This window comes from Bacillus rossius, chromosome 5 (assembly GCF_032445375.1).
Source record: "Bacillus rossius redtenbacheri isolate Brsri chromosome 5, Brsri_v3, whole genome shotgun sequence".
NCBI lineage: Eukaryota > Metazoa > Arthropoda > Insecta > Phasmatodea > Bacillidae > Bacillus > Bacillus rossius.
The window spans coordinates 54,352,472-54,366,602 of record NC_086333.1 but is presented as its reverse complement, the minus strand read 5'-3'; the positions used below and the strand labels follow the sequence as shown (position 1 = coordinate 54,366,602).

General features: G+C 34.6%; 1 protein-coding gene across 1 annotated transcript in view; it reads left to right on the top strand.

The window, feature by feature from the left end:
- Positions 1-13,615, top strand: part of LOC134531813 (sensory neuron membrane protein 1-like) — a 118,246-nt gene extending 104,631 nt beyond the window's left edge. The window contains exons 6-9 of the mRNA XM_063367762.1: positions 965-1,149; positions 7,416-7,534; positions 9,348-9,473; positions 11,630-13,615. Coding sequence (XP_063223832.1) covers positions 965-1,149; positions 7,416-7,534; positions 9,348-9,473; positions 11,630-12,184 — 985 coding nt within the window. The 3' untranslated portion in view covers positions 12,185-13,615. The remainder of the gene's footprint in view (positions 1-964; positions 1,150-7,415; positions 7,535-9,347; positions 9,474-11,629) is intronic.
- Positions 13,616-14,131: the final 516 nt, after the last annotated feature.

Here is a 14,131-nt window from a genome sequence, read left to right as displayed (position 1 = left end):
GGACCACACCTCTGTTTTTTTTTTCCTTCTCTGAAATCATTAGTAGGTGTCAGGACAGTTGAAAGCCGATTTTCAATGCACGATGGATCTCGGTGCGAAGTATCCAGGGTTCGAGTCCCGGGTTAGATTTTCTTGGTCACAAATCTTCCATAGTCAAAGAAATGTCAAATGATAAATTGACTGTCAACTTCTCAATAAATTGTAATTCTAAAAAAGGGGGATGTGTCTCATTGATAAAATATTAAATTTTTTAACAATTTTTTTTATTTTAAAGAATGTGAACGAGTCATTTAGTACTCGCCAGTTATGTGTTAACATCTAACCTAGGTAACGAGCAAATTATGTGTTCTCATATTTCAGATACACGTAAAATACGAAAATCGGACACGAAATATAATGTGGCGTTCTTTAAAATAATGCCAAGCGTGATAAATATGAAAAAAAAAAATTTCAACTTCATTGTTATTTTTGCTCTCGGTATACAGCATTCGGTAGGATTAGTTTCGTGAATGGGATGAGGTCACATGGAACGGAAACCAAAATTCGTAAAGGCGAAGGGAAACTTTCTGGAATCAACTGTGTAGTGAATTTTAACAAAGTAGGCAGCATTTTTAATAAAATTCCTCGTTGAAAATCAGGTCAAAAGCCTCGGTTTAGATTTTTTTTTTTTTAAGTATTTTTCACTTTTACCGGAGTCGTTCCATCGCATAGATTAAAATTTCGGTCTGCTAATAAAATGACTCAATAGTCGACGCAGCTGCTCCAGCAGCGAATTCTAGCGGCGGGTGAAGAAACTGCGCGTGGTTCGCGTCAAGAAATGTGGTTTGAAAACTAAATTCTCGCTTCTACGTAAAAAATTACTGTGTCCATGTTTTGGTGAATTTGCCCGTCGCCAAGGTTAGAAGATGAGGTTGCACGCATCTCTGGCGTGCGCTGAAAGACAGTTCCCCTTCCTTCCCTCCAGGACCGTGACCTTGAAGTACGAGCAGAAGACCCGGTACCGGGGGCTGCCGGTGCTGCGCTACGTGAACGACCCGGCGCTCCTGCAGGACCCGGGGGAGAACCCCGACAACAAGTGCTACTGCGCCGGGCGTCCCGGCCGCAGGACCTGCCTCAAGGGCGGCGTGCTGGACCTGTCGCCGTGCATCGGTGCGTGGTTCGCACCGGTGCGTGGATCGCACGCACCACGCGAGTGTTCCGTTAACAACAAAAAAAAATTGTTTGTCTGTAAAGACGGTTTACGGACGATAGTTTAACGTGACAACGTCATAACTTAACATTGATGAAATGATTTCATAATTTTATGAATAAAATTGAATCATTTTTATTTTAATAATAAAAGAATAAATACTTGAAATTATACTAGTAACAAAATTTTTAAAATTCAAGAATAATTAACCTTTATTGCCGAAATTGTTGTTGTAATAAGCAATGAAAACCAAAATAACTTTTCACTTCACTTTATAAACAGTCAACGAAACAGTTCACGTGTAGATGACTTGTAATTAGTTTTAAAAACTGGCGTTTAGCTATAAAGTTTAAATATAATTATGAACAAGTTTTCATATAAATACTAAACTGTAATCAAATATCTATCATCAATTATAAGAATCACTATAATTTTTTAGTCAATTTATTAGCGTAACGGAACACAGCGTAACGGAACAATGTGCGTAACGGGACACTTTTTTGTGCGTGCAGCCGGCGTTCATCGATTTATTAGACGTTTTCACACTCGGTGTTCAAAATTAACACAAACTTGTGCAAACAATTAATTATTACATCCAGTAAAATAATCCAGGTAAATTTTAAACAACAGTGAAAATCAATAAATATGCTGTAGGTTTATACTGATTTACTAATTTCAATTATTTATAAAATAATAATGTTAATAATACGGGAACATAACCTCACTAGGCTATAAATACACTTGAAAATACACCTGAAAATAAAATACGAACAGATTTTTTTATTATTATTCACATTCACAATAAATAAATAGTTTTAATTATATGGACCAGTATTCAGTGTCAGTCACTGAAGTAAGTGATTTAAAACCACATATATAATTTTTATTTGTATATAGCCTCTTTTCATCTTTTTTTTTGCATGCTGCGCGCGTGTCGTAAAAAATATTCTCGTCATTTTTTACATAACGCGCCTAAACATTTATACCTCACCTATATAAATACATTTAAAAAATTTATAAACACCATTTCTCTCGCTAATGTTTACTATAATTAAATGTTTTTAAGGATCGTTATTCAGTATCAATTACTTAAGTATAAGATTTAAAAGCACATATATAATTTTTATTTGTATGTAGCTTTATTTGTATGAACTATTTTTTTTTCATCCTGTGAAAATTTTGTTGCATGTTGCGCGCGCATCGTAAAAATTCACTCATAATTTTTTTTTCATATCGTACCCCTTTATATTTCTATTGAGTCTTACACCGTGGAGTTATAACTATAATTTTTTACTGTGCGCGTGTGTGTTAAGAAACATGGAGATATTATTCTTTCTACTTCCGTGCTAAAAAAAAAAAAAATAATCCCGATTAAACCAGCCTTCAATTTAAAAACAAAAAACAGTTTTGTATTCGATCCACCCGTTTGGCATCTAGAATTCCTCACACAGAAACACTGTCAAAGGCTTCCAGCTTATAACGTCTCTCTAATTGCTTCGGGAGTCTTAGAATATGGAAACGAATTTTAACTAATAGGTACTTACGTTTTGCAGTTATATAATGTATAATATTCTCATTACATCCAACTAGCTAATTCATCTTACAGTAAAAACTAACCGTGAGCCTGGTCGTTACACACTTGTATTATTACCTGCAAACCTGTTTCACACGCCAAGACTGTTCGCGATGATGAGGTTGTACTAAAGGCCTGTTATTCAAATTAAACCGGTCCATAATTAAAGTAACAAAGTAATTACCATATATAACATAAAGCTTCACATCACTTAGAGTGAATTAACCTACGATTTAAAGTCCGTTCTCATGATACTTAAGAAATATTTTGTCTAGTTACTAATACCAAATTTAAATAACTATCACATAATTCAAACGTTTTAAACCTTTCCTATATGGTGATAGTTTTATGCCATTTAATATAATTTTCTGTTGCCGTTATAGAACACTCCCAGATATCAGACAAAGGTAATTTTCATTTTTAATTTTCTTACCTAGAACATTTCCGAAAAAGTAACAAAAGTTTTTTGTTATAAACCTTTTGGAAATATAATTATTTTCAATCTTGCTGTGTTTTTTAAAGAGTTTAAACAATCAGAATAGATATATATTTGCATTTAAAAAATCCCTTTCATCACAGCCTAGAGGCGTAGGTAGATTTCGAAGTACCAGAAATTATATTTGAATTATTTTTAACTCAATGCATCCATCATTGAATGTCTTAACGAATTTCATATAATGCCTACTAAGGTAGTTAGTTATGGAATTAATTTTGACCAACAAATATTATTTTTCATCCCTTGCACTAATACGTGGTCGTATAACTTAAAAAAATAGATTTAATGTAAAATTAAGATGATCAAAAATAAATCCCGTCGAATTTTATTCTAAGGAAACATTTTTTTTTTAATATAACCCCTGTTTTACGGGTACTAGTTCGTTTCATCAAAAATTGTTTTAGCCAAAGGTTTTAGATAAAGTTTAGGAGTTTAACAATAAATTATAATGGATTTGGTAGTATATTTATTAAAATAGTAATGACTTTTGTCTTTCAACCCTTGATAATTCCACCCCTTGCAGTAATGATGGTTTGTTACATAAAATTTACTTTAGACGAAAGTTTTCAACAACATTTAAAAAGTTAATAAAAATAAACATTAATTAGATAGAGTACATGGTAGGGAAGTTTTTTTTTATTTCAACACCAGATTTTATTAACCCATTGCAGTAATGGTTTGTATTATTAACAAATGTTTCAGATAAAAGTTTTAGATAAAACTTATAATATTTACAAAAACTGTGAAAGGAATTCATGACATGGTTACTTAGGGAATTATTAATTATTTTTTGCATTTTAACCCCTCTTAATCCACTCCCTGCAGGAATGGTTTGTTGTATCAAAAATTATTTCAGTCAAAAATGTTGATACTATTTATAAGGTTTACAAACAATTAGAACTTATTTGATAGTGTGCCTACTAAGGGAGTTATAAAAAATTTTTGGTCATTCAGTCCCTGTTTATTCCATCCCTTGAAGTATAAAAAATTATTTCAGGCGAATGTTGTAGACAATAATTTAAGGTTTTACAATAAAACAGAACGGATTTAACAGTGTACATGGTACGTAAATTAGATTTTTTAAATTCTACCCATTTATTTTTTAAATCCCCTGCAACAATGGTTTGTCTTATCAAAAATTGTTTTAAACAAAAGTGTTGGATAAAAATGAAAAAAATTACAAACAATTTGAACGGATTTGATAGTGAACTGACTAAGGGAATTATTATTTTTTTTAAATTGTACTCATTTTTTCAATCCCTTTCAGCAATAGTTCGTCTAATCACAATTTTTTTCAGACAAAGGATTTAGAATAATATTATAAGATTAATACAAAATGTGTACGAATTCGATGATGTGCCTACGAAGGGAGTTATGATTATTTTGTCCTCCAACCATGTTTTTTCAAACCATTGCAGTTATGGTTGGTCATATCAAAAACGTATTCAGACAAAAAAATCGCATTACTCCGACGAGTTATAATACGTACAAACAGATATATTTTACATATGATGGGAACTACAGCGGATTTTCGGTTTTTCAAAAATTGGTTGTCTGTAAAGTCGGTTTACGGACGATAATTTAACGTGACAACGTCATAACAAAACATTGATGAAATGATTGATCCAGAAGAAAAGGAAATATCATATTCGGCCTGAGACTGAGCCGGAATAGGTTTTTGCAACCAAACCATTTAGGCATTAAAAATATTATATTCTTTGAGGAAGAATTTTTTTTTAATTTTTCTATCTTTTGTATGATAAAATCTACCTCTGCATACTTTTATGAATTAAATTGAATCATTTTTATTGAATTATCACTATTTTGTATGGATACAAAGGAGTGAAATGAAATGTACAATTTAATTAATAAATTTACTTTTATTTGCATTCATTATTCAAATATATTTATTACTTTTGAAATGTTACGTGCGCCGTATTTATTTTTACAAGTTCAAAAAAAATTACGCACCGGCCGGGATTCAAACCGATAACCTTACGATTTTTATATATATGACCGCTCAGCCACGAGGCCATATTTTGAGAATTGGTAGTTTCAGATTTTATAAATATACCTTTATAAAAATTTTGTTCACGGTAGGAGAATAATATTATTTCGTTTTAATAACTCGATTTTATAACAAATACGCATCCCAAATACACCAAACTTATTTATAAGGTGTTACAATATTTTTTAAAACATTGTGCAAAAGATCCCGGTTGTAATTTGAATTATTATGTGTAACTGTAAAACACCATTGTTGGTTCAAAACGTATTTGAATATTCAACATTACTTTTAAATAACCGTACCGATTGTGCTGAAAATCGGTGGACGATCGTTAAATTACATAATATTAATAATTCAAACGACGAAAATATGATTGAAAAGTCAAATCGATGGTTGTTCCAATCGAGTGGAAGAGAGATGCCACGCATGCGTACAATGAGCAAACACGTCACATCCGTAGTGGGACATCCGTAGTGGGACACTTTTTCATGCGTGCAGCCGGCGTTCATTGATTTATTAGACGTTGTCACGTCAAAATCTTCCCCGTTTCTACCCCTTAGGTCGGATATTGCCCAATTCGGCCGAGATTTTCCACTACTTGATTTTATGTATCAGTTTGGAAGTGATTTGTGGAAAATTGCGATAATTATCGTGTTCCCAAAATAGTGATATATGTATGTATAATATAAGCTTTTGAGTTGACGATGGTTTTAGAGTCTATGGGCCATGAAAAGAAAAACTATATAAAAGTTTTCCAAAAGTTGCACCACGGTAACGGCTACAATATAGTAATTCTAAGAAATCTACCATAAAGGTGACAATCAAAACAAAATACTTTGAATGTGAGTAGTAACTATAATAAAATATTGACAAACATTCATTTAAGAAACACAATATTCGAAATATTGTTTTGGCTTTCAGAATAGTATTATATGGGATTATATAGTTTTAATAGGTATATGAAATTACAGATGAAAGTTTTTACTATTCATATTGTAGACTACTACTAATTTAAGCATTAAATAATGTTAGGATAGTGTTTAATTAATTTTATTCGCATAATTTTTTTTTAACTTTCCATCTCATTACACAAATTTTCTCGTCTGAGATAATATAATGAAATAATACAATTTCCTGTCATGTAAAAGAGATTGATTTTACCACGTATAATAACTGATATGATTATTTTATTTTTACAAAATTAGCCGGTTCCGTTCGCCCATTGTACGAATCACACGTTTATATTTGTTTTCGAGCTTCTAACGAAGTTTACTAGATTTTCAATTCACCTAGAGAGCATTTATCGAATGCGTTCGTATATGGCATTAGTTTTATTTTCCACACATTTTTTCAATGCTATATTTCACTGAATTTAAGCTAAAGAAAATTTCTATGAAATTATTTACTTTGACACTGTACCTTTACTAAAAAATAATTACCTTATAAAAAGTTCTAGTCGTGTAGTCCAAGATTCTTTTGTAAATGTTACCAGTTATTGACTAAAGTTAAGTGTGATTCAATGTTTGGTTGCATGAATCAACTCCTGCTTCAAGGCTGGTAAAAAGAGGCTAGTTTTAAATTACTTTATGTAAAGAGGGCTAATATAAAATTTGTGATTAATTTTAATTGACGCATTGTCCATACTTCTAAATAACTAGCTAAAGTATTTCCTCCGGTGTATTTTCCAAAACTTGTAACGCATGCATTATTCCAAAGTAAGGAACATAATCCTTCCACTAATGCTGGGGTGAAGTAAAGCTAGGAATTGCTTCATGTGTATGTATATATCACACGAAGCACACTTTATGTGAAAAAGTTAGTTTAATCAGTGATTGTTATATTCATTAATTTAAATTTAAACTTAACAAGTTTCCGAGGAGAGCCCAATCAGTGTACTTCAATACATATGACGCAATTAAACCTATTGGAAAATCAGTGTGAATCACTGATTTCAGTGGAGTTCACTTAATAATTATGAACTTCTGTCACTGAAATCATCATAGAGAATTCACAGATTACGATAGCGCATTTCAACGGATTTTTGGTCATGTTTCACTGAAAACTGTTTACACTTTTCCATATTAAGAGTGTGTTTTTGCCTTCATAAATGGCTAGACGTGCGCTATGTTCGTTTTGTCTTATGTCGCAGGGTTTTCCGTCATACTGAGCTACCCTCACCTGTACATGGCAGACCCGGAGTACCTGAAATACGCCGTGGGCATGAGTCCGGCTAGACGAAGGCACGAGACGTTCCTGGAAGTAGAACCGGTAAAGTATGAACGCGTTATGCATAGTTCTTATTTCCGGGTGGTTTCCGTCACATGAGCGGTGATCAAAGAAGACAGCTTATATCATGAACAGAACTAACGCCTCTGGGATTTTTTCGTCACTGTTCATCTTCTGCTCGAACCCATAACTTACGAGCAACAACCTCTCATGCCATGTACGCGTTTAGTTTCTTGAAACTGACCTCTACATAAAACACAGGAGGCTTGAAGAAAAAAATGGATGTTGCTGTAAAATACGTGTATTTAATGTGCATCTCTTTACGATGAGATATTAGTTTCCATAGTTTTTGTTTCATAACAGTTTTTCATAATTTAGTTTAAAGCAGAGATTATTCATTAAGAGATTTGCAAAGCTGGTACATGGTGTATGTTGACATGATTATTTACCCTACAGATGTCGTCATTAGAAAAATTTACTAAATACTAAACACCAATTACTTAACCAGTTAATAATTTCAGGCATTATTACATTATATATAATATTTCAATGAAGTACAATTTTGAAAACAATAAATGACAAAACATTTAAGGCATAAAACGTTTTGACTACAAGATGAAATCTTTTGGTCTTTGTGTCTCCATCTTAAAGTGTTCCTATTGGCCGTGCACTCTCGTTCAAATGGCAAGAAAACCAGTCTGGTACTGATACCGCGCTATGCCCTCCAGAGTATATATCAAGTTGTAAGCAACAGTCCTATGCATTGGCACCGCAATTTTTTGACGTCACTGTCGTCTTAGAAGTTCCATGGTTTCAAACGAGCCTAAGAACAACCATTTGATCTTATTTTAGAGAATTATTTTAAGGTTTATTAACGTTTCCTCTTTTATACTGGCATGCTTACAGGGCAGCGGATTTAGGTGAAGTAAATCAAACATTACAACGTCACACTCTTCCACAGTTTCAATCTTAACCTGGGATTTCATCCCAGAAATCTCTACCAAATACTGCCTCACACTTTACACAATTACACAACGTAGGTTGAACCCCGGGAAAATTACCGAGGAGGTAAAATCCTGGTATTATTTGTAAAATAATTTGATGTAGAAAAAAACCATCGATATTTAAAAAAATGTGAGCATGTCTTTCAGTACTCCCTAATGATGTGTACCATCTAACCTCGATAACGAATTTAATATATTCTCGTGTAGCAAATACATTTATAATACAAAACTCGGACACGAAATTTAACGGTGAATTCTTTAAAACCATGCTGAGCGTGATAAATATTTGCAAACTGTTTTCAACTACATTTCTTGACGCGATTTTCCGCAGAATTCTCTGCAGTAGCAGCTACGTTGAATATCGAATCATTCTATTTGCAGAACGAAAGCAGCTGATATAGAATTTTTCTCTAGGGGTTCATGTTTTTATTTTTATTTCTTAATTTGCGTTCTTGAATATTTTCCATTGACAAACAATGCAAAACTTCAATGTCATATATCCAAGAAATTGTATGAAATTAATCATCTTATTGTAATAACAAAACATTCAAAAATACTTTGAGTGTTGTGTTAACCTTGTCAACAATGTAACACAGAACTCATCATCAATCATCATCAGTCAACATCTTTCATCTTCAATCATCATCAATCAACATCTTTCTTCCCCGATCATCATCAATCAACATCTTTCATTCCCGATCATCATCAATCATCATCAATCAACATCTTTCATCCCCGATCATCATCAATCATCATCAATCAGCTATCTGAAATTACAAAGATCTCTTCGTATATTTGAGATTAATTATTCATTTGAATGTCCGTTGATTGACTATGATTGTCTGTTCCAGAGGACGGGCGTGCCCCTGCGCGGCTCCAAGAAGGTGCAGCTGAACATGTTCCTCACGCGCATCCCTGAGGTGACGGTGTTCAGGAACGTCTCGGAGGGCCTCTTCCCCGCCATGTGGCTGGACGAGGTGAGGAGACGAGTCTGTTTGGTTTCAGGTTTGGCATGTTGTCGGCGGCGAGGACTTCAGAGACGGTTACTCGCCAGGGATATTGCTTATCGCTTCTGCCTGGAGTGATTTCGGAGAAAACATGGATAGTATAAATCGGGATTGTTGGTACGGGTGTTTGATTCTTGGTGATCTGAAAAGTGAGTCGAGTCCATGCGGTTCAACTAGAGAAACGCGTTTTACGTAACATTTTCATAGAGGATCCTATTTTGGCTTGGATTTACGTTTTGTCGACAAACTGGAAAAAAAAAAAAAAAAAAAAAATAGCGCGTGTAACTCAGTACACATGATAGAAGTAAAACTTCATTAGCTATCAAAACCTCGACTCGTAAGTATATCATAAAGGGTAAAACGGCAGAGAGAGAGAGAGAGAGAGAGAGAGAAAGAAGACAGTTTTCTAATTAATTATTGACCAATCAATAACGATTAAATTTCAATTAATACTACTCATTGGTGAAATACTCTAACCATAAAGAAAAAACTGCGCGTGTTACTGTTTCTTCTAACAATTCTGCAGATTGGAATATGCCAAATATCTGTTCGAAATATTAAATTCATAATAGGTAGCGCTATCTATGCTGGAAATGCAAAAACTGTCTCACAGTTCTCTCTATGCTGCTGGTTGAACAAGGAGGAACGCGAGCTCGCTAGTAGCAAATATAAAATTAATGGGATTCACAGCTGAAACAAGCTCATGCTCACACTCTCTGTCTTTATCTTTGAAAGATTTGTGCAATGGGAGTGCATGACTTGATGTAAGCTTTTGGACATACGTCATTGCTAATCAATGGCGTATGTCTAAAAGCTTACATCAAGTCACTCTCTGTCTTATCCTTTCGTTCATCTCTCTCGCTTCTATATATTTTTAGGTGGGGAACGAATCATTGCACAAAGAGGAGAATGAAAACGAGCCCAGAAACATATATAGCATTGTGCTTTCTTTATACCTCTTTACCCAAGTACCTGTTCTCTGTCATTTTCGTGTTAGAAACGTTTCACAACAATGTTTAATGAAAACGTTCCATTAAAATTCGGTCTTGAAATTGCACTCTCATCGCTCCATAAGAGGTTTTACTTCAATTTTTTTTACTTTTACAACGTAAATCCTTGGAAACTCATATTCCAATGATATCACTCGTAAAACTGCGTAGGGACAAATTTGTAAAACTAAAAATGGTACAAAGCTCTGTCTTGCAGTTTTACAAGTGATATCGTCTGCTTTCATTGTAAAAGTACACAAAAAATTTACAGAGCATTGAGGTCATAACATTGGACATATACTTTTAACACAACACATGGGCAATGGGGAAGAAGTCGTCCATGGCCTATAAGGAACCATCCCCCAGTTGCTTGCTTTTAATGGTCAGGCGCATAGAGAATATACCCTACCATAAATCTTTGGAAAATTTCTTATACAACTGTACACAATTACATGTTTATGAATGTTGCTAAGAATTTCTTACAGTGTAATTTTAAAAAGATAACTAATTATGTGAATATTTGTCTATATTATACAAAAAACAATATTTATCATTACAGATCCGCTTGATATGGATTTTTATTTTCTTGTGCCAGTTTAGTGTCCACAAAGTATGTGTAATTAAGTCGATGCAATGCGTTTATTGACTACTGCAATATTCCAATTTCTCTCCTGGTTGCATATGATTTGGTAACTTGAGTTTGAGATGATTGTCATTGGCTTTTAGTCCTTCAAGGTATGTTTAGTAACCTGGGGAAGCCTTCTTTTCACAGACGAGAGAGCCAAACCCCCGATCGTGCATCTTCGGTTGTTTTTTTGTTCATTGTAAATAAATATGGCGGTGTTGATAAAAGGATTCTAATGGTCAATTAGGTTAGGTTAGCTACATTATAAATACTTTAAAACATTGTGAACGGTTGATTTGGTTAGGATAGCTACATTAAAGATACGGAAAAAAGCATGAACTTCGGGTTTTGGCTCTCTCGTCTGTGAAAAGAAGGCTTCCCGAGTAACCTGTGCTCCAATGACACGGTTCATTTAATGTAGATTGTCTCCAAATGTAAAGCGAATTTCGGAGGTCTCTGATTCATCGGTGATCCAAGGCGGGGGAAAAAAAAAATTTCCTTCGCTTTTTCAGGGGATCGAGGTGAACGACAAAAATCTGGTCCTCCTCCGCACGCTCAACAACGTGGTCAACACGGTCTACACGACCAGGTGGATGGCCATCATCCTGGGCCTGGCGCTGTGCGCCGCCGCGTGCATGGCCTGCTACTCCAGGAAGAAGAACTGCGGCTCGTACGACAACCGCGTCGTCCCGTTCAAGGGGCGAGGGACCTTGAACATGGGCTTCGAGCACGACGGCCCCGTCAAGGTTGCGGCGGCGGCGGCGCAGCCCCCGGACGTGACGCGGACGTGTGTCCCGGCGGTCGACACCAGGAGGAAGGGGTCGACGTCTCCGGTCGCGGACTCGAGGCGGGAGGGTTCGCCGGACAGCCCGGGCGCGACCGTCTCCGCCGCCGACGGCTCCCCGGCCCGGCCCGGCGGCGCGGACTCCGACAGCGTCCACTCGTCGGCGGAGGACACGAAGAGCACCTCCTCTTTGCGGTCCGTCGACGAGGCCAAAATCGCGACGAGCGCCGCGAGTCCAATCAGAGGCCCGGGCGAGTGCGCTGACGGGGACAGCGCCCGATGATCGCTCGCCTCGCCTCGCCTTTCCCTTCCCGGAAGGAAAAAAAAAAAAAAAACAATTCTCGACATTGGTGCTGCACAAAATATTCGTACTGCCTGTAAGCACTCCAGGGATTTCTTTACTTTTCCTCGTTTTCAACCTGACGCACACGTTGATTCAACTCGAGCAAGATTAAATGGAAGTATAACAAATTTTGTTAAAATGCAAAAAAAAAAAAAAAAAGCTTACTGACCTTCCAAAACCAAGAGTGCAAGTAATATAACGTATAATAATGGGCATAATAAAGGAAAAGTTTTAAAGTTTTTATCAACTGATAAGTAAAAAAAAATTTTTTTAAAGAATAAAATCAAACCAATCTTTTGTGTTATGGGTATTATATGAAGTTGCAATTATTGCAAACCAATAAATTTCTTAAACCGACTTTTAAGCGATGCCTACCCACAACAGTGTCAAAGCCGAAAGTAATACGTCAGTTTAAACACAAACAAACCTAAATATAAAAATTTTCTCTCAGATTTCCACACATAGCCTAAAATCACTGTATCATTACATTTTTGATACATTTTTCATTTTAAAAGTCATCTAGTATTTTATTAATCCCAGGATTTTATCGAATCAATACCAATATAGTATTTTGACCAAACCCGCTCTGGATTATTTTTCAGGGCATTACATTAATTTTAAATTATTTATTATAAACTATGGAAATAAGTGAAAACATTACGATTGACTAAAATTTCAGCAAATGTTAAAATGGTTTTTAATGGAAGCATTTATCTCTAGTATGCAGTAGCTGATTTACTGTAAATAAAATTAATTTCAACATGACAGTGTCTTACAAATTTAAAATTATGGTTTTGAACTTTCTGGTAATGTTAAAATATGTCCCACATTTGACAGTCACGTTTTCATTTTAAATCCCTCATAAATAAAACGGTTGTAGTATACTAATGTGAAGCAATTCCTTCTAAATATTGTGAGATTTGGAAATCTTGTGTTTTCTGTACTGATATTTTTATATGTAAAATAAATATCCCTTTATGTTAAAAATCGTTTACACACAAAGTAATTTTTTTAAAGTGTGTTTCGTATGTAATTCAAACCATAGTATTCATTTATAAAATAATGAATCCAAAAAAATTTCACTTTATCTTAGTATTGCTCACGGATGTGTTATCAGTTTTATAACATCCCATGGCCAGTTTGTTAAGTTATCTGAAGTCAAATTTACAACCTATCAATAAAAAAATCCTCAACAATTTTTCATGGCTTAGTTAAAAATAAGTAAAGTTGCCTTGAAAGTAGTATTAAAATTTTCCTACTAGGACAGGCTTCAGGATGAGGAAGCGACCAAAACTTTTGTGACGTTACGGCGGCCATTTTGGATTACCTTGAACTTTGAACTTGACCCTTAAAATTTGCACAAAATTCGCCAGCATCAGCCTTAATTTCAAGGAAGTTTTTTGGGAAAAAATTCAGCAAAAAAATTTGAAAAATAAAAAATTTCTCTATTTCGAGGATAAAATTCCCGTTTTGAGAGAAAAATTCTCGTTATAGTCCTTAAAAATACCAACGGCTTGAAAATTCCTAAAAGCAGCTTAAAGAGTCCTAAAAGCTAGCCGCCATCAGCCGCGGAGGTCATGACCACGACCATTAGGATATCACGGCCGCCATCTTGAATTATGATGTACCCTTACAATTATCGTATGGCCGCCATATTGAAAAATTCTTATTTTTAATGCTTGAAAATCTGGAAAAATTGTTTTAAATTTATAAATAAAATTAATTAATAACAATTTAAATAAAAAAAACATTCCACCACCTTGGATTGGACGTCACGGCAGTCATATTGAAAATCCAAAATTACTATCCAAAAATTTCTGAAAAAATATAAAATCAAATAAAAATTTATTAATAAAATTTTAATATAATTTTTATTAAAAACTCACT